This window comes from Lagenorhynchus albirostris, chromosome 15, assembly GCF_949774975.1.
Source record: "Lagenorhynchus albirostris chromosome 15, mLagAlb1.1, whole genome shotgun sequence".
NCBI classification, from domain to species: Eukaryota; Metazoa; Chordata; class Mammalia; order Artiodactyla; family Delphinidae; genus Lagenorhynchus; species Lagenorhynchus albirostris.
In genome coordinates, this window is record NC_083109.1 from 32,402,456 (window position 1) to 32,424,000 (window position 21,545).

Below are 21,545 nucleotides of genomic sequence, written 5' to 3' on the forward strand. Positions count from 1 at the left end.
GTGGTCCTAATTTACATTTCCATGAGTGCACTGGTTTTTGCCCCCCCACCCCCACCCCCACCCCCACCCCCCGCCCCCGGTCCACAGTGAATATTCTTTTTATTCTTTCAATCTGATGTGAGGAAAATCGTTTCTCATGGCCATTTTTTTTACATCATTTACAAATATTTGTAAATATTTATTTGTATTTGGCAAATTGTCTTTCTCTTTTGCTTAATTTTCTATTGGTATGTTCACATTTTTCTTACTAATTATAAGGTTTGTTTTTTTTTAGTAAAGAAGTTGAAAGATCTAAACTGGTATTGTTCTTAAAGGATTTTTGGAAATGATTATCCATTTTTCACAGACATGCCACTGTGACAGCCTAGCAGGAATTTGGGCAGTGGGGTGCTCAGTAGGCCTGTGACATTATTACAAGGCCTGACCATGCAGTGACCAGCCGGCCACTTGTATACATGTCTAGAAGTGGGCTTGCTGCATTATCAGAAGCTTTGGCTCCTATTTTATAGGGATGAGCAAAAAGGCTTGAAATTCAAGCTATATTCTGAACCCAGGTGGGCTGAATCTGAGTTCCATGCTCTTTGCCTTAGCCTTTTGCCTCCTTGGCCTCCTCGTTTCCTCAGTCACGGTGTGGCCAGAGAGTCCCTAACACAGGAGGACCTATGAATGTCTCAGGGTTAGCCAACAGGGCTGTTGGGAGGGCAGTGGGGAAGCCTTTACCTCACTCTGCACCAGTCTGTGAGAAAGGAGCTGGTGACAGTGGCCACTGAGTTCCTTGGGGCCTGCAAACTGGAATCAGGGACATCTCAGCCAGCGCAGGCCCTGCAGGCTGCAAGCAGGCTGGAAGCTACACTGGTATGAGGCCTGTGTGGCATGGATGCCTTGTCCCCTGAGGCCCGGCTCAGCCCCAGCCTGCTCTGTGGAGCCCTCTTGACTCCTGTACCCCATTTCTTCATCCTCCTCCCTTCTCCATGCTTCTGTGGAAATTGACTGTTCAAATCCTGGTTGCTACCTCCTCAGCAGATGAAGTCACTGGAGTTGGGCTCCTTGTCTTGAATTTCTGTAGTTCCCATGAGCTGCAGGCAGGTTGATCCGTCATGGGGGTTCCTGGCAGGCTGGCAAAACTGGGGTAACAAAGCAAGCAGAGCCCAAAGGCACAGCTTTCCTTTATGACCTCTTGGTCATATAAACTCCCAGTTGCTGTCAGACTTGGCTGTTCCTAGACGTAAAGTGGTCGGGAGGTTGAGTGGTGTTAAGTCAGCTGTGAAGATTAGCAACTGGCTGGGTGGTCTGAACCAGGCCTCTGGTTTCAGGAGGAATTTGTTGAGCTTAGTGACTAGAGTAGTGGAGCAAAAAGAAAACATTGGCAGGTCAGTGTTTATTTTTAGTATTGAAGTACTATGCTGCATTAATACATGATGTGCTTAGTATCAATCCCAACATTTGTTGAAAAGTGTTTAGAGTTTATGAAAATAAAAAGACAGTAAAACTAAATGGTTCAGATGCACAAAATTTGGACACACTACAGAATATCAGGTAAAAATTTAAATGCATAAAAAGGCTAAACTAAAAATTACTGTTGTCGGTGAGGAGGAAATTTCCCCCTCTACCCCCCTTAAGTTCTGTGGCTGGACTAATAATAAAATTGACACAAGACAGATTAACAGGAGAAAAAGAAATTTTAATTCATGCGCATGGAGGTCCCATAGGAATGGGACCTAAGAAGTGGCCACAGCAGGCAGCTTTTATACTTTTTAGACGGTTTGTGAAGAATTGACAGGATGAAGAAGCTTAGGTTTTCGGTGCCCAATTAGTGAAGAACGTAAACAGCGTTTGGGCTTGGGGTAGTAAATTAAAGAAGTTAACAAGGTTTGTTTATATAGGCTTCTTGGCTGAATTCCCTATCACTTGGCTATAAGGGTGTCCTCCTAAAGCTCCAGATGCAGGGAGTGCACCTTACACATGAGAGATTTCCTGCTTTCAGGGGACAGCAAGGAGGGTCAACGTGTCCTTCTTGCATTGGCTGTTTCTTAAATAACTAATTCAAAATAATCAATATACCATTGTGACATATTTTGGGGTGGCCTGCCCTGAGTCTCAATGATGGCATGCAGGTGTGACAAGCAACTTGGACTGCATGAACACAGCTTCCACTCTCACCGTGCAGCAGAGCACTGTGGTGACTTGGATTTCCCTCCCTGCCTGTGGAAGCCTATGGGTAGATTTCTTCCTGCCCTGTGTCCTTCTCAGGTTCACCTACCTGTAATGCCTAAGTACTGAGCTGTCCTTAAGCCTTTCCGGTTAAGAGATTGTTCCTCCCAGCCAGGACCTCTCGGAGTAAATGCTCTGAGAACAGCTGGGGCTGATATCCACAGTCTGTGCCCAGAAATCCTTGACTGGGCACTGAGCCTGAGCACTCTCTCAGGCTGTGAACAGTTCACTGGCGCTGTCCATTCTTAGCTCAGGCCTAGTTCTCAGAGCCTTGGATAGAGGCTCTACCCCTGATAGAGTTCTCTGGGAGAGAAGCAGCTTGGAAGAGTTCTCTGGGAGAGAGGCAGCTTGGAAGTGCTCTCAAGGCAAATATGTCAGTAGCCTGATACTGAGGGAGGATAAACTCTAGGATTCAAACCTGAGCACTAAAGCACAGGGTCTGTATTACTGGGGAAGACAGCCTCTTCATTCATTAGCTCCTGAGATCTGCACAGGTGGAAGAGCAATGGGAATTCAGGGTGTTAAAAACAAGACAATAGGCCCAAAATGGAGTCACTTATGCTAAGCTCCACATCACCAAAGAGACCTAGGTACTGTTTTGGCTCTCCCAGAAATGGAACCTTAGACCAGTCACTCAGGAGTTACCTAATCAGCACTATTTAGGGTAATCTCCTGATAGACCCCTGCCATTCCCTGAAGGAAAGTAATATTGCAATAACCAATCTACCTTTTTTTTTTGGCCTCACTGCGCACAGCATTTGGGATCTTATTTCCCTGATGAGGGATTGAACCCCTCCCCCTGCAGTGGAAGCGCAGAGTCCTAACCACTGGACTGCCAGGGAATTCCCCCAATCTACTTTTTTGCTAGTATAGTTTCCTTGTTCACACTCCCTTCTTCCTATAAAAGCCTTTCATTTTGTGCAGCTCCTGGGAGCTTATTTCTTTCTGCTGAGTTGGATGCTGCCTGATCATGATTGAATACAACCAAAAAGATCTTTAAAATATACTTTGTTGAATTTTATTTTTTAACAAAGGAAACGTAGAATAATAGGTTAAACATCCTTTTTGCAGAGGTGGTTAATCATTTTTGGGTAGAAGATTTGCTTTTAAATAGCTTTAAAAGAAAACCATTTTTTATTGATGAAGCAGGTACGTTTTGGTTATCTAGAAATTTCACTATGGATTAGCAGGTTTTTCCTTAATACTAGATAACAGAGATGTTAGAGTTTATTCTGTTCATCAAACCTTCAACCCTCAGCTGAGATCGAGTTGGGTAGAGGTGACAGCCTGCCGGTTCCGTGTGAAGAATAAGTGGCCGCCAGTCACTGTTGCCTATGTTATTAAGGTGGCGAGTAATTTCTTTTTTGGTTGATGCATCTGTCTGTCTGTGCTTGGAGCAGAAACTAGCTTGGTGGAGAACTCAGCTTCTAGAAGCCCAAGCTGCAGGAGGCATGTATTCCTTTTTTGCACGAATGCATGGAGGGAAAGGCAGTCAGCAGCTGCTTGAGATTGTCTTCTCAGTTCTGCTACCCACCTCTCTTCTCCTGTTTGATGGCTCATCCTTATGACATTCTTAAGACTTTCACATTCCTTCCACATAGAACCTGCAGACATGAGATGGAGACATTCTGTGCAAAGTGGTTGGCTATTGTGGTGTGATATTTATGCCTGCCATTTTAACCTACAGACTCAGAAGTGGATAACTCCTTAGTCATTCCTTAAGCTGTCTTCTTTCTTCCCTTCCTCCCTTTGTACAGAGACATTTATCGAGGACCTTCTATGTACCAGGCAGTGTTGTAGGCCATGGGGATATAGCAGTAAATAAAAGTCCCTTCCACATGGAGTTTATGTTCTAGTGGAGGAGACAGAAAAATGTGTAATAATTTCAGGTAGTAATGATCTTACAAAGAAGAATAAAGCAAGTGTTTCTTAATATGAAGGTAGCATTTCAAAGTGTGAGCATTGGAAGGGACCTTCCAGCATGCAGTCCAGTTGGCTTAAAGGACAGATGTGTTCTGATTCTGCCTGGAGTATTTCCCATTATTCAAGGGAAATGAGTGTACCTATATGTTCTTGCAGCATTGAACCATTTTGGGCTTAAAAGGTTTCACTCTGCCAACTTATTCTTTATTCCTGACAACACATTAGTTGCTGTCCAGAAATACAGCTCATTATCACCTGGGTTTTATGGGTGTCCCTCCCCAAATAATTTTAATCTTCGGGAAGGGCTGAAAATTTAGTCCTTTTAGTCATTAGTTGTAATTGTGTAACTGTAGCTCTAAAGTTGTCTTTCCTATCCAAATGGTGGCAGCCATTATTCTAGGTTTTGTAGATAAAGGTTGATGAATTTGATTAAAATTCAGTGAGTTTAAAAAAACACTCATTGAGCTTTAACCAGCTTCTAGGCCAGGAGCACTCAAGGTAAAGAAAGATGAATAGGGCAGTCCTTACTTTTTTTTTTTTTTTTTTTTTTGCGGTACGCGGGCTTCTCACTGTTGTGGCCTCTCACTGTTGTGGCCTCTCCCGTTGCGGAGCACAGGCTCCGGACGCGCAGGCTCAGTGGCCATGGCTCACGGGCCCAGCCACTCCGCGGCATGTGGGATCTTCCCAGACCGGGGCACAAACCCGCGTCCCCTGCATCGGCAGGTGCATTCTCAACCACTGCGCCACCAGGGAAGCCCAGTCCTTACTTTTGATGAGCTTGAAATCTAAATTAGATTATGTTAAGATTATGCCCTCTGAACATGACTACAAAGTGCAAAAATTAGTGGGAGGAAGGACACATAATATGCTGTGGGAACTTTATTGAAAGAGGAAACTGGTGAGCAGGGTCGGGTATTAGTTTCCTGGAGCTGTTCTAACAAATTGCCACAAACCCAGTGGCTTAAAACAACAGGAAATTATTCTCTAACAATTTTTGGAGGCTGGAAGCCTGAAATCAAAGTATTGGCAGGACCATACTCCTTTCAGAGGCTCTAGGGGCGAATCCATGCCAGGCCCCTTTCCAGCTTCTGGTGACATCTTGGCATCCCTTGGCTTGTGGCCACATCTCTCTCTCTCTCACTCTCTCTTTCTGGTCTTTCTTCACATTGTCTTCTCCTTTGTTTCTGCATCAGATCTCCCTCTGCCTCTCTCTTATAAGGACGCATGTGATTCCATTTAGGGCCCAACTGGATAATCAGGATAAGCACCTCTGTTCAAGATCCTTAACTTAATTAACACACCTTTTGCCATATAAGGTAATATTTACTCTTTTGCCATGTAATGTAATATTCACAGATTTCTAGGAAGTCAATTTATTTTGGGGAGGGGTGTTTTTTTTTTTCCTGTTTGCTGCAGGTGGAAATCAGGGAAGACGTTCTCTGAGGAGTCTTAGTGCTCCTAAGATGGGACCTGAAGGATGAGCAAGGAGGAAAAAAGGCTGGGAACAAAGCTGGAGAAGAGAACAGGGTGGGAGGTAATCAGGGCCAATGAGTAGCTGCGCTTGGTTGGAGCATGTGGCTTGTGCTGGGTGTAGTGGACGGATCTTGGAGGACCTGAGGTGAGAGGCCATTTGTCATTAGTTCACTAGGCAAAAATGAGTGGATGAGGCGTGTAATCAGAGCTGTGCTTTATGAAGATTAATTTGGGAGTGTGTGGGGAATAAGTTAGAGAAGGGAGGAATTAGTGGAGAAATCAATTGGGAGGCCAGTGTAGTAGAGAAGGGCTGACATGCAAACTTTAGCAAGCATACTAGGGGTGAGAGTGGGAATAAAGAGAAACCCTGGAGTGTTAGGATCACACAGTTTGAGGACAGATGGGGTGTAGGGAGGGGGATTTGGAGGTGGTGATGAGGTCACTGTTCCCTATGGAGCACATCTCAGGTAGATTCGATTCTGATAGAAACAGGAGGAAGAGCTAGTGTGGGTGGTAAAGGAGGTGATTCGTTTTGGACCTGTTGAGTTTTGAGGTGCTGGTTGGACATAGAGGTGTCTTGTTGACGGGTTGAAATGTAGTGCTGTAGCTTGGGAGAGAGGATATATCTAGTGTTACGGAAGGTAGGTCCATAGAAGAGAGACTGATGGTACTAAGGGTGCAGTACACTGCACTACAGAAATACAAGCTTGGGGAACACTGGCATTTAGGAAGTGTGGGGAAGAAGAACAGAAGTGTGAGGAGAGGAATAAAATAAGACTGTTTCAGTTATAAATGCAAGAAGCTTCTCAAACTTGATTAAAAGGGAAAAAGGACTCTATTAGCTCATGTAATTTAAAGACCAAGGAGGTTCTAGCTTCAGACCTAGTTTAATCTAGTGCCTCAATGTCATCAAGCCCCAGTCTCCCTCCATCTCTTGGTTCTCTTTCACGTTGGCTTCATTTCTAGGTTTCACATGGTTACAGGATTTTCCAGCAGGTGGAAGGTCCCATTGACAAGGTTATGCCTTCTTCTTCGGGGCTCCAGAAGTACAAGGAATTGCTATGATTGGATCATGTGTTTACCTCTCACCCAGTGGTTGTGGTCTAGGGAGCACAGTGCTCTAATTAGTTGTAAATTACCTGCCTACACTGGGTGGGAGTGCAGAGAGGATTACCCCAAAACAAAATTAAAGAACTGTTATCACAAAAGGGAGAACCAAAGCTGGGTATTAAAACACTACATGTGCAGTATACCAGGATTGATCCAAGCCCAGCAGTATCACCAAAGATCCAGTCCGAGAGGCAATAGATTGATAACTGATACATATGTCAACTGTTTTCAAGCTTTATGTAGTTAAAACCCCATATAGACATAATTTTGCATTCTGCCTTTTTCATGTTGCTGCATGGTGTTTATAGTTGTATTGTTAATAGCTGCACAGAAAGTTGGTTTACCATAATTTACCTAGTAATTTTCCTTGGCTAGGGACATAAAACCTGTTTCTGCTTTTTTATCAATACAGTGATGCCATGTTCATTTCTCAGTGGTCCCCAGGCTCAGCCTCTCTGGTTTCTTCATCTATTTATATTACAGTCTTGTTTCTTTTGTATCTCCTTACTGTTTTAACCTTTGTACTGGACATATTTGCCCCTAGGTAAGGTCTCACCAACGCTAAGTAGAGCAGGACCATGCCTGTGTTAATACAACCTAAGGTGTTTTTTTTTTTCTTTCGGTACGCGGGCCTCTCACTGTTGTGGCCTCTCCCGTCGCGGAGCACAGGCTCCGGACGCGCAGGCTCAGCGGCCATGGCTCACGGGCCCAGCCGCTCCGTGGCATGTGGGATCCTCCCAGACCGGGGCACGAACCCGTGTCCCCTGCATCGGTAGGTGGACTCTCAACCACTGCACCACCAGGGAAGCCCAGGTTTGTTTTTTTAAAATAAAAAAGTTCAACTGAGTAAAATTTGAAGATATTATTGGCTTCATTCAATGATCATGAATCAGGCAGCATCCACTGTAGCAGACAGAAATGAGCTCCCAGAGCAGTACAGAATGAAAGACTTTTATAGGCAGGAGAGAGTGGGAACAAGGGACTTAACACTAGGCAAAAAAGTAGATTAGTTACTGCAAAGTTACTTTTCTTTAGGATATGGCAGGGGTCTGTCAGGCACATTACCCAAAATAGTGCTGATTAGGTAACTCCTGACTGACTGGTTTAAGATTCCATTTCTAGGAGAGCCAAAGCTGTAGGTTGTCTCGGTTTGGTGATGGGAACTTAACATAAGTGACTCCATTTTGGGCCTGTTGTCTTGTTTTGAACCGATTGGATCAGTTTTTGTTTTTGTTATTCAAACTAATCTGTGATTGTCAAAGTCCTTAAGTCTTCGGGTGTATATGTTACTGTTAAGCTATATCTCCCTCATTTTATGCTTCTGAACTGGTGGTTGAAGTCTTCTGTTAATTGCAGTCTAATTTTATATTTGTATAATTGGCCCGTCTTTCTAGCACATTGATATTTTTAAGTGTTTGTCTATCTTTCTGAGCTTTGTGTTGCCTGCATGTTTTATCAGTCTGCCGTCAGTGGTTTCACCTAAGTCATTGATGACAGAGGTGACTAGGAAGCAAAACAGGACTTGGGTGTGCAGTGTGATTACAGCTATTATCCCCCCAAAAACATGTATACGTAGAAAAAGACTAGCATGAAATACATCAGAACGTTAATTATTTTGGATAATTTGGAGGTTCTAAAGATGCATATCCCAGTTATCTTTAAGGAATATGTATTACTTTAAGAAAAATGTTTATCAAGACCAGATAAGGGTTGAAGCGGTATGCATTCCCTAGTGCCTTCAAATTTATTGATAATAAATTTCAGGCATTAGTAAGTGCTATAAAGAAAAGAAAGCATTGTAAGGAGATAGAGAATGATGGAGGTGGAGTTGAGCTATTCTTTTATGAGTAGGGTGGTTAGAAAAGCCCTCTTTGAGGAGGGACTGTCTGAATGGAGACTGAGTGAGGTGGCTGATTGAGCAGTGAGAACATTCCAGAGTCGGGGTGAAGGCTCTGAGTCAGGAGTTAGGTCAGTGTATTGAGAGACAGCAGAAAGGCCACTGTGGCTGTGGGTCCATCCTCCCTGGAGATCACTGGTGCAGTGAAGGGCTAGGAGAGGTAGGTTGGGATCTGGTAAGTTAAGTTAAGATAGTGAGAGGTCATTAAAGGGGTTTTAAATGGGGGAGACGCATGCACTGGTAGGTATTTTAGGAAGATCATTGGCTATTTGTGAGGAGAGTGGAGGGTGGAAGGAGCAATTAGGAGACTGTTGCAGATGAGAGATAATGGGGGCTGGGATGAGCCTAGTGACCGAGGAGATAGAAAGGATATGTTCAATATATATTTTGGCTGTAGAACCAACAGAACTTGAATTGTTTTTCAGTTGCAGATAATCATGCAGATCATGCAATTCATTGGCTTAAGCCATTCTTGGTCCTCACTCCACTGTGGCTTTCAGGTGTTGGCATCATCTGAAGACTCCCATGAAGATGCAGGCTAGTGCTGGTAGCACCTGGGGCTCTGCCTCTCCACCTGTTCCCCTTTTCCTCAGGCTGGTGGGGGAAAGAGAGCTCAAGTGTCTCTCCCCACAGTCATCTAACTGATTCTAGAGTTCTAATTTGATTATACTATCTTAGGCCAAGTGCCTACTCCAGAACAGTCATGTTCCCCATTGGGTTATGCTGGGGTTAAATGCCTGTTCGTGAACCTGTCGCTGTGGAAAAGAGCATGGGATTAAAATGATTATTTTGCACAGGCTACTACACACCATGCAAGGGGAGTAGAATGGATTTTAGGAGGGAGTCAGCTGCAGTGTCCAGTACCTGGGGAAAGATGAGGAGAGAGGAATTAAGCATGACTCCCGGGTTTCTGGCTTAGGCAGGATATAGATTGTGGCGCCATCAACTGGCTAGCTAGGCACTTGAGGATCAACAGTTTCGTGGGTAATGTCAGCAGTTTTTTTCAGATATGTTTGAGATGCCTGTGAGAACTTTCTAGTGGAGATGTCAGTAAGTAGTTGGAAATATAGCAGTTGGGTCTGGCGCTGGAGGAGAGGTTGGGGTTGGTGATACAAACATCAGAGTTGTTGGTGTGGTATTGGTAATTAAAGGCAAGGGGCTGGATGGTAATACTTAAGGGAGAGAGTGTAGTGGGTCCAGAATTGAGCCCAGGGCCAGATCAACATTTAGAGGACAGGTAGAGGGAAAAATAGCACAGGAGACTGAGAGCAGCCAGTCAGGTAGAATGAGAACCTGGAAAGTATGTATCGTGGAAGCTGAGAGAAGAATATTGAAGTGGTCAGCTAGATCTAATATTGCCAAGAGGTGAAGAAGACCTGCATAAGATGAAGACTGGAATGTCCATTCGATTTGGCATCTTTGAGGTTGTTTTATTTACTTCATGTGTTAGAAATTTTAGACTCATTTTAGTCCCCAGAGTCTGGGACATCACACTTGAGGGCACATTGGTTTTTCTCTGCTGAGGTACTGGATATCTGAAAGTCATATGCAGTTGAGCTGACCAGGCACTCTTTTTTTTAACCTTTGTATTAAAGGAACTTTTCAAAGACAAAAGAGAATAGTTTAATCAATTTCTTTGTACCCATTGTACAGAAGGGGTGCGATAAACATACTTTTCCTTTTAATGATTGGTTTTCAAAAGATGATCTGGTGTCCCAGCAACCTTCAAAGGTGGTCTCTGTGGCTTTGCACAGTTATCATTATGAGCTCAGATTTTCATATTTTTGTGTTTATATCACTTTTGGTTTATTATTTATTTTAATGCTCAAATTGTCTCATCTTTGATCATTAGGAGTATTATATTTCTTAAATGGCTTTTTCATTTTCCTATTTCACCTTTTCCCAGGGATCTTAGTCATTTATCAAAAACTATTTTGCATTGTTGCTCTCATAATTTCTTCTACAACTAATATGGAAATTTTGGGATGAGAACATTGTTAATTTTTTGTCCTCAGTATATTTGATTGGCACTTGTTTCTATGACTGTTGGCTATGAATCAGGAATAGTGACACTAAAATAAAGTGACACTATACTATTCTAATACTGTAAACAACTCAGGGTGCTTGCCTACCCACAGGGGCAGGGGAGCTTGAGGCATGAGATACTGGGGACATTAGCTCTCATGTCCACTTACCTTGTCTAGTAATCTTTGTAGTAAGAACTGTTGGAGATGCATGACACTGAGGCGCGTACTGGATGTCGGTTTATAGTTTAGGGGTTCATCAGATGTGGAATCCAGCAGCTGGTCCTGGTTTCATTTTCTGGCTGAGGTCTAGGGAGTACACTTGAGCCCAATTTTGAGATTGCAAATATATTTTTCTTTACCATCTTATTAGATCTTTTGGTAATATTTGATAAACTTTCTTCTTTGCAAGAGCCTTATTCTAATAAAGAGGAAACTTAAAAAAAATTACTTTCTCCCCCAGGATGGACTCATTTTTTCTTAAATACTAATAGAGATGCCTGACTAGGTAACTGATGATAAGAGGACCTATTGGACTCCAGCGGGGCTTCTAATTTTTGGTGTCTTGCTTTGACTCTGGAGGACAGTGGAAAACAAGTGGTATCATTAGAACAGAACTGTGGGCAGAGCCTCCCAGGAGACAGAGGTGATTTTTCCAGCTCTGGTAGTCTCTATCCTGAATTAAGTAATATCTTTTGATGATGATTGGTACTAGGTTAGAGTTGTATGCTTGTTCTTTTAGTAAACAAATACATTTACTCCAGAGGGAGGCTTTAATGGGGGGAGGTAGGAGAGTGTTGGGAGAAAGAACAAACAGGAATTATCCTGTGTCATCCAAACTCTTGGTTTAATGTATGAGAGAGCAGTTTTGAGGAGGTTGGGACCTAATCCAGCAGTGTCTGTCTGAATTAGAAAACCTTGTATTCAAGCAGGCTGCATCTTCCTTTTCTGAACTCCTTCTCAGACATACCTCTATCACAAATCCTGTGCTTCTTTTAGTCCCCTCTATCACTTACATATTTGGCCACAAATGACAGAAAACTCAGAATATCACTAGCTTACCAAGATAGAAATGCCCTTCTTTCTCATGTAATAAGCAGTCCAGGACCCATACCATTTTTGTCGTGCTACATAGTTGTCCTTGATGGTCTCCTCCTTTTATCTTGTTGCTTAGTCATTGGTAATAGGTGGCTTTCACATCATGGGCCAAGATGGTTGCCGGAGCTCCAACTAGCCTTTCCACATTCCAGTCAGCATAAAGGAAAAATGGTAGAATTGCACACAGTGCTTCTGCTAACATCTCATTGACCAGAACTGGAAAATGCAGTCTTGGTTCTAAGCCCAGCTAAAAATCAGGGCTTCTGTTCTAAGAAAGAAGAGGAGATGAACAGTGGGACAATGGGTTGCAGCCCTATAATGCCTCATATAGTGCTTTTAAGAGCGTGGAAAATGTTGAATTGCTGTATGTCGCTCGGCTATCTGCCAATCTAGTAAACCCTGGGTCCTCTCCAAATGATTGTCTGTGGCTGCTTAGGCAGATGTGGTGAGACTTACTGTCTTCTCTGTAGGCACCATGCCAGATGTAGGGGGTACTGTGGTGAGGAAGTCAATATTTCCCCCTTGCCCCCACCCAGATTGTGGTCTACAGGAGGAGACCATACAGTGTGGGGTGCATTCTTGAGGGAGGATGGGGGCCACTGGGACACATGGCAGAAGGTTTGGAGAGAAAGGTATCTCTTAGCTGAGATCTGAAGTAAATAATAGTTGGCCAGAAGAGAGATGAGTTTCTGAAGAGGGTGATTTGCAGAGACTGTTCTCGGTAGGGACAGAATGAGCAAAAGGCTTAAGGTAAGAAAGTACAGCCTGTTCTAGGAACTGACTGTAGTTCAGAATGGCTGAGAGAGACGAGGCTGGAAGGGTATACAAAACCATGATCCCAAAGGGGCTTGTAGACCATTAAAAAAAAGTTTAGATCTGTCCTGTAGTTTAGTCTATCCTTTAGAGGTGGAAAAATCACCTCAGTTTAGCCCAGAGAGCTCCAGTATTGCACAGGGAGTTGACATGGTCAGATTTTCTTTTTGGAAGGTCCTTCTTGGTGCAGTGTGAAGAGTAGAGTGGAGGTAGGAATAGACTAAGGCCAGAGATGAGGTGGCTGGTTGGGCTGTCACAGTTATCCAGGGGGGACAATGTTGGCTTGAGTTAAGGGGGGTCTAGAGGCAAGGGGAATGAATAGATGGAGCTAAAAGCTGTTTTGGAGGTAGTGATCCCAGACCTGGTGATAGGAGCCAAGGCAGGAAGCACCAAGGATGATGGCCACCTTTCTCAATTGCCAATTCAGGGGAAAGGGAATGAATTTGGTTTTGAACACACAGAAAATTTTAGGTGTCTTTGGGACATCCAAGGTGGGAACATCCAGTATGTTTGGATATGTGGGTCTGAAGCTCAAGAAGAGGCAGTTAGAGGCATCAGAGTGAATGAGATTACTCAGAGAAAGTGGGCAGTAGAACAGGAGGCGTGCCCAGCACAGAACCTCGTGGAGTCCCTCAGTTAAGGGACAGGCTGAAGAAGAGGAAGCTGCCAAGGAGGAGCTGGCTAAAGAAGGCCTGGCTAGAGAGGCAGGTGGGAAACCAGGAGGATGTGCTGCTTGGAAGCCAAAGGAAGAGTGTGTCTCGATAATAGCATCAGAAGCCGCTGCAAGGCTGTGCCGGTCGTGGAGGTCTGGGAATGCCCGGGGATGAAGGTGGCTTGGTGTGGCTTGAGGAATGAAGGTCGGTTGCGGGAGGAATGAAAGCCCATCAAGGGTGAAGGTCAGTCAAGGGAGGGGTTGGGGTGTTCAAAGCTCTTCCCAAAGGTTCATCCTTCCCCAAAGGGGAAGAGGGTGCTTTCCTTGGATGAGCCTGTTTGAATGGTGTAAATGAGGGCCAGGGGTGAGGGGGAGGCGGGAGGACAGAGGGGAGGGAGGGGAGATCAGTGGAGCAAGGTCTCCGAGGAGGGGGAGGAAAGGGGATGGCAGCACGTGGGAGGCTCCACTGCTGGTGTCCTGGGAACAGTTGTCCTCCCACAGGAGCCCTATCTGGGCCCAAGACTGGCAGTGGTGTGTTCTCTGTAAAGACCCCTGTGGCTCATTGTAAATAGTATTGTCTGGGGGTGAAACGGTTCAGAGCCAGTTAGGTTTCAAAAGCTGAACCTCCCGCACGTGTGTCTTTCCGTGTCCTCTGGAGAGCTCTTTGGTGTGGAGGTACTTTAAGGAAGCAGTCCATCTGGAGTAGTTGAATGCATTTTCTGTGGATCACGTTACTGATATGAGGCTTTTGAAGGCAGGATATGGCCATGCCAGGGATGATTCTAAACTTTCAGAGCCAGGCTCTTCCCCTTTGATTCTTTGTTCAGACAATTGAACTTGTCAAATGAGGTTAGCGTTAGAAAAAGCTAGAAATATTTTCTTTGCTGTTCCAAACACTAAACACACACACACACACACACACTTTTTTTTCCCCCAATAGGAACTCAGATGAAAGTCTACTTGGCTTTTTCAGTAAGGACACATAGGTCCCTTACACTCATATTAAGGATAAACCTGTCTCTGGTAATTTCTTTCCTTACAAGTGGGGGAGTCGATTTTCCTGGCAACTGGCCACAGGGCTTGTTTAAGAAGATGACAGGCATGATACTTAGTGGAAAGGTTAGGCTCAGCCTGAATGATTTTCCTCCAGGACAAGGTTTGTAATTTGCATCTAAAGCAGTACAAAAAATAGTTTGTGTAAGTTGTGAAGTCACTCATTAAATGAAACTTACGAGTTTTAATGCAGCTAAGTATTCTCTAAACTGCTTGGGTTCTCTCTAGGGTTTTCTAAGTAGATTATAACAGTGAAAATGAGTCCTACGGATGCTGTTCCGGACCAAGCCAGGTCCCTTCTCAGGCCAGGAAGCCAGACCTTGACCACAGGGACCTCCCCTCTCCCCACCATTACAGCTCCTTCTGGCCCTGCCTCGCTGCCTTCTCTTGCTTGTGTTGAAGGAAGCCTTCTGTGCTGTTTTGAGCCCTAGTTCATTGGTGTCTGGGCAGCTGTAGGAGGTTGAGGAACCCTGGTAGGCTGGTAGGGGAAGCCTTTCAGGCATGAGTTTCTCTAAGAATGTTGACAGGTCTGAGCCCTTGGTACCCAAGACTCTCCATGTGTCCCTCACCTGAAGTGCTTCTGCCTTTCCCTATAGAGTCTTAGTGAACCAGAAGGAAGGAGGCCTTAGAGATAACTTTTTTTTTCCTTTTAAAGCAATGCTCTTGTTTCCTGTTTACACCAGCACCACAACCCCCTTGAGAAATGGCTGCTGGACTGTGGAAGGATGGGCGGTGACTGAGAGAGAATCTGAGAGACAAGGGTCTGCCCTACTCAGCCTCTGATCTGGGCCCTTGGGTTGAAAAGAAAGAAAGGAAGGAGGAGGGGATGCCTGGGCGCCGTGCTGAGACAGCTTGAAGCAGCAAGGCAGCCTTTCCCCGCCACTGTGTTCTGACCCCAGAGCTACTGAGCTGAGTCCTCAGACCCACCAGTCAGCAGGGAGAGGGGATGAGAGTGGGCACTAGTCTGGCTCTGCTGCAAGGGCCACACGAGCTGGAAATCCAAGTGGGTTCTGTCATATGCTCAGTGCAAACAGACACTTTGGTCCATGGTAGGTTAAGTAGAATTAATTAGCTCATTAGTCCAACAAATCTTTGGGCGCCTGCTACGTTCCAGGCACTGCTCAGTGCAGTGGGAATCAAGAAGACCACAGTCACTGACACACCACCGTGTCCAACATATATGTGATGCTTTTACCATGTGCCCCAGCTTGCACAGGCTCACTCAGTTATATATCTGTGCTGATAGGTCCCTTATAAAGCATGCACAAGAAAGGAAAGCTGAATGAGCTAAATAGAAATAAGTCCTAATATTTCCTCCCACACCTCAGTGGACTGTGCTATACACATCCCACATCAGGGAGCACGGCCATGTACTGCTGCCTGTGTCTCAGACCTCCACCTTTCATGGGAGCTTTGAGAAGTGGATCATTTTTGAGTTGGGGCCGCCTGTTGGATGAATGGAAAACAGGAAAGAGGAAGCAAGGCAGGCAGATGCTGAGCTCACAAAATTGATTAGCCCAGGGCCCCAGCAAAGCCTGATAACCACCATTCTTTCACCACTCTACCCTCCTTGGGAAGGGTGCCCAGGTTGCCTGGGGTAGGTGTTTAGGGTTCTTGGGCTCCTGTCGTGTGTGCCATGGTCAGCCTACTGCGGGGGGGGGGGTGTGGGTGTGGGTGCAGCAGGTGCCTGTTGCTATTCAGTCCCTTTATAGTTTTAATAGACTTTCACTGATGTTGCATTTGATCATCCCAACAACCGTCTGAGGTGGGGGGGGGGATCCTTTCCCCAGTGGTAAGACCAGAGACTGGAGGCCTGTGCTGAGTGTCATGAGCACCAGGGCTGGGATTTGACTGGCTGCCGCCGCCACCTCCTGCAGAAAGTCTTCTGTGGCGTCTGCCTGTCTCACCATCCGCTGGAGGAGCAAACCAGTGAAGCGCTTGACATCTCTGACTCTTGGTCCTGCGTGTGCCACTTTCTGCTGGGTGAAAACTTGGGCTCCAGGTTTCTGCCTCCTTCTGGGCCCACTATGGAAGCTGCCGCCAGCATTCGCCTCCTCACTCGGGCATGAGCAGCCCAAGTGGAAGGCCCTGTCCGTGCATGGGGAGGAGCCAGAACGCCGCAGGATTCCAGGTTCTCCAAGGTTTCTGTTCCTTGCCCTGCTTTCTCGACATTTCCACCTGGAGCCCAGAGAGCTGGCTGATTTGCCCCACCCTGATCCATGTCTTCCCAGGCTGTGCTCTTTCCTCCTGCACAGGAATTTGCCCTTCTGCCTTTTTTGGCTCTGTTTCAGCTTGTGGGAGAGTGGCTGCCTGTGTAGGTGTTTGTCTCCTGCTCTGAGGAGACCTCCAGTTAAGGGCTCTGAGGATGCTTATTCAGGAGCCTGGAGTGAGTTACTTGCTTACAGGCAGGTGACACCTGGAAAGTTAATCTCCTTCAGGCTTGTTTCTTTAGGGCATTTACTTCATTTCTTAGTTGTTCATCCCAGGCCCCCTGATGTCTTGACAGTAACAACAGTCACAGCATCTTTGTAACATTTCTCTCTATCCTTTTACTACTTTCTGCTTCAGGATACCTCTCTTCACTGCACTTCCTCCTAGCAAGGAAGGAGAGGAGTCGGATATGGCGATATCTGGGCTAACGTTCGTAAAAGGGCCTGCAAAGTCCAGAGACTTAGTACCGAGCCGGAGGTCCCTGCCCCTCCCCTGCAGGGGCTCTGCCTGGGTTCCTTCCTGCCCTTCCTAGCCTGGGGAACCAGCAGCCTTTGTGAGTTTCCTTGACAACAGGATGGATAAGTTAAAAATAAACTGTGCTAGGGCTTGTGTGTGTGCATGCACGCATGCCTGTGTCCTCTCGTCTGCTGTGCTCACCTCAGCCCCTGTGGCTTCTAGATACTCCTGGAGAACATCTGTGGGAAGCCTTGGTGGGGCTCTGGTACTTGCATTTTGAAGCCCCTTGGTTGAGGGGTCAGATCTAGATAATCCCACAACATCGTTACCTCATATTCCTGATGGTAGCTGATGGGGAGAGGATGATAATGTTAACATGAAGAATGGAAAGCTGTTCCAAATGCCTCAGTCTTCAGGCAGTCTCATCAGAGAGGGATAATCCCACATTATCCATGCATTTCAGAACCTTGTGGGGCAGTGGAATAGGCACAGCTCTGGGTGGGGGTTTGGTTAAATCTTTCTAGGGAACCCCTACCAGATAAGGAGGGTCCTTTTTGGGCTTCTTTTATTAGGTGAGGAAGCACAGTACAAGTCACTTGGGTGACTTGTCCAGAGCCACTGGCTAAGCATGGCGGAGGAAGGAGCACTGACCCCCATCATCGGAAGTTGTGGCTTTTCCCCTCAGGTCCTACGGATGAGGCCACCTCCATAAGTTCTTTCTTTTTTTAAATTGAAGTATAGTTGATTTACAATGTTGTGTTAATTTCTGCTGTACAGCAAAGTGCCTCCATAAGTTCTTTACCAAAGCCTGCTGTCTCTGTATCAGCAGTTCTGCACTAAAGCCTCTGTTTTGTGGTGTTACCACAGTTGTGAGTTAATTTAGAAACAGCTGTCTCTATGAGGGCAGGGGCAGCTTTACCACACCTGGAATTAATTCCTCTCTTCCTCCCACCATCCTTACATATATTTGTAAGTATTTTATGTAAGTATCTTTGTGCCGGGCATGAGGATATCCTGAGAAAAAGTTGTTATAATCCTTGTCTTTAGGGACCTTATGGTCAGTTGGGGCAGAAGACAGTTATAAAATCTCCCACCAAGTCCCTGTTGTGGCCAGTGCTGAGCCGGAGGGAGAAGGTCTGATTGTAGGAAAGGGAAGGACTGAGGTGGGGCGTGGGGGTTAGAGAAGGCTGGAGGAACAGGTTAGTGACACAAAGTACTTAAATCTGGAACATATTAAAAAAAACTCCTACAAATCAATAAAAAGGAAAGCAAGAAAACTCAGTAGAAAACTGGCCAATGACTTGACAGACACTTCACGGAAGACGATATCCAAATGGCCAAGAAACATGTGAAGGGATCCTCAGTTTCATATATTTATTAGTCATCAGGGAAATTCAAATTGTCCAATTTGAAGAAAGATATAACTGTCTTTTTGTTTGCACATGTATGTAATGAAATCTTTGACACTTTGGTGAAACCTCCTTTTGCCATTTTCAGTTTACTTTATTCTGAATCTCTTACTGAAGAATAAAATGGATTCCGAGATGCTTACATAAAAGGAAATCTAGTGGGATGAACACACTGAAGTCAGAGACCTGGTTAGTAGGAGATTTGGGGCCAGCCATCGAATTTCTCAGAGCCCCTGTTTCTTCATTTGTAAACAGGGATCTTTCCGTCTTCCTTCCCTTCCTCCCAGAGCTGCTCAGATGTTCACAGGTGTGGGAGATGCTCTCAAAACTGTGAAGGGCTATTCAAATACTGTGTAGTATTGTTACTCTGATTCCAAGTGATTTGATTTCTCCTACACCTCTTCTCACAGCAGCTATTCTAAATTCTCCTAAGAAATAAAAGCTCTGAGTAGAAGGATGGTCCCTAGGATGTAGAGCAGCCTGCTCCATGGTACTCTGGTTGGAGAACCTGTTGTTGGCATGGCTCTGGTCCCTTCACACAGGCTGGGGAGCAGGGTGAGTTCCTGTGAGCATTTCCTTATATGGCTGGGGTCTGGTGGCAACTCTGTGAGTGACATCAAAGTGTCTGCTGATGCCCAGGCCTGGTGGCTGGGAGAGGGCAGTGGTACATACCAGTCCTGGTGAAGCAGTGACTCGAGTTAGTGGTCCCATAGGGCTTTCACACTGAGTGGGGCTGGCCTCCTTATGGGGTGTTCTTGTGAAGTCTGGAAGTAACACCATGGACTTTGGGGAGCCCTGTTGCAGGGGCAATAGCCTGAACACCCAGCTTTCCCCGAGAGAGCCCGGGCTGTCTTGGTGGTTCTGAGCATCCATAGCTTGTGGCAGAGCAGGGGCTGCTCCCTGTGTGACTTAGGTGTTGATGGAGAGGGGTTCTCAAAGGTGGATGGGTCTTTTTGGATGTCTACACCCAGTATCCTACTCAGCACTTGTGACCTTTTCCTCTTCTGTTTTTCTGCTATGTAGGAGTTGGAGGCAGAAGCAAAGGCAGATGGAGAAACTGCATCGGACAGTGAGAGCCGAGTGGAAGCTGTCACCCTACCAACCTCTGTAGACGATACCCCAGAGGTCCTCAACAGGGCCCTTTCCAACTTGTCTTCAAGGTAGCTTGGCTTAATGATGCAAGTGCTTGCTGGGGTCTTGCACTGTCTCCAAGTGCCATGGAAAATCCGAAGCCCTTAGGGAGCCCACAATCTTGTAGCAGGAGCCCACATCTGTTAGAATGTGAGGTGCAGGCCTGCCCGCTTTCATTGGCCACAGTCTCCCCTGCCTTTGCCTAGGGCTCCATTGAGTATCATCTAGTGTTTAACAGTGACTACGAGCGCCGCCTGGGTGGATCTGGCCTTGAAGGGTGCTCTAGGCTGTCTGGGAGGTGCTGTCTAAGGAGGAGGAACGAGTGGACATGGGGGTGGTCACTGACACAGCACATGAAGATGAATGATCCTTGGGGTTTGTGACTAATGGGCAGGTTGCTTTACACTGAGGAGCCCAAGTTTCTAGTTAGGAGTTCAGTTTTCCCTCTCTCACACACATACATTGTGGACATTCCTTGAATTTTCCTATAAGAATTGAGAAACATCTCAACTTGGGTGAATTCAGGGTTAAAATTTTGATCCCTTGAGATTCTAGTCCTTCCGATACCAGCTGCGTGGGCAGATTAAAAAGGCAAACTATAAGACCCCAAAACATTATCTAAGAGTGTTCCTGGGCATGCCTCCCACACATTTGTCCCTTTGAAAGGCTGTATTGTGCAGTGGTTAAGGACATGGGTTCTGGAGCCAGACTCCCAGGATTCAAATCTCAGCTTAAGCACTTCACAGGTGTATGAACTGTGCATCCCTTTCTTCATCTGTTGTAAAAGCTAGTAGTGTTGAGGGTTGAATCAATTAATACATGTAAAGTCCTTATAGAAGTGCCAGGTACATACATATGATAGCTATTATTACCACTGTGTTTGATACTGTTATCGCCATAGCAATGCAGGGTCAGAGCAATGTAGGATTCTGCTGCAGGAAAAATGTTTTTTTCCTCAGATAGAGAAGCCCATAGACACCGTCCAAGTAGATACAGAAGTAGAGGGCATTGTTCCCTCGGGTCTTTTGCCTGATTCCTTCGTTAAGACACAAGCTGGGTGTGTTTTTCTGTGGACCTTGGAGGACTTGCTGAGTTTAGCATGGATGATGTGATGGCTCTGGTGGCTCTGCACCTCCCAGCATGTGGCTAGTGGGCTACTGCCTCTGTCAAGGTGAAGGACATACTCCTGGAAAGGATTGACCTCAGGGCCCTCTCAACCCAGGAAGAACCATCCCCCTTGGGTTTGTACCTCAGTTCTTTCTGGGCCCCTGACATGTTTTCTCCTTCCCCTCCTCTCTAACTTAGATGGAAGAACTGGTGGGTGAGAGGCATCTTGACTTTGGCCATGATTGCATTTTTCTTCATCATCATTTACCTGGGACCAATGGTTTTAATGATGATTGTAAGTGCCATTTATATGCTGTTTTATAGTTTTGCCTTCACTTTTCCCTACAGGACTGGTCATTTTAAGTGCCAGGTGTTGGGTTGGTTCTGGGAATCACTTGGGGTCCAGGCTCTTCAGACCACATCTGCCTTAGAATAGCTGTGATTTCTCACCTTCCAGCAGCCAACTGGAGGGCTATTTGTGTGTGAATTAAGGATCACTTTAAAATTTGATTTTATTACTTCAGCTCTTTGATCAAACTGGGACCCTGGCTACGATTCTGTGTGACTCTTGGTTTTGTTTCTTGTTTTCCTGGAGTCTCCCTCCTAGGTTTTAGGACTTTTTTGTTAAGAAATCCCAGTCCACAGTACTTTGCTGTTAGTCTTCCCACTGTCATGGACAGGGTCAAATGACTAACAGATGAGTGCTGAGCAGAGCACTTTTCAAGTATGTATTTCTATTCGAAGTCAAGAATGGAAGATATTGAGTCCCGAGGTGTGGGGGGGTGTTCTACAATAAAAAGTTAATTGAACTTTCAGAAGCATATATTTATTGTGAGAAATTGCATCTACTCTGTGTGACTTAAAGGGCCTCACTACCCTGTGGGGTGGTGTGAGAGAGAAAGGAGGAGAGCGGAATCACTGAAGGACCGACATTGTTCTTAAATATAGTGGTTTTTCTTGAAGGCCCATGACCTGTT

At 45.6% G+C, this 21,545-nt stretch overlaps 1 protein-coding gene across 2 annotated transcripts in view; it reads left to right on the forward strand.

The window, feature by feature from the left end:
• Positions 1–21,545, forward strand: part of CDS2 (CDP-diacylglycerol synthase 2) — a 67,943-nt gene that overhangs the window by 27,928 nt on the left and 18,470 nt on the right. For both annotated transcript variants that reach the window (XM_060125283.1, XM_060125282.1), the window contains exons 2-3: positions 19,354–19,490; positions 20,767–20,863. In XM_060125283.1, the coding sequence (XP_059981266.1) occupies positions 19,354–19,490; positions 20,767–20,863 (234 nt within the window). The remainder of the gene's footprint in view (positions 1–19,353; positions 19,491–20,766; positions 20,864–21,545) is intronic.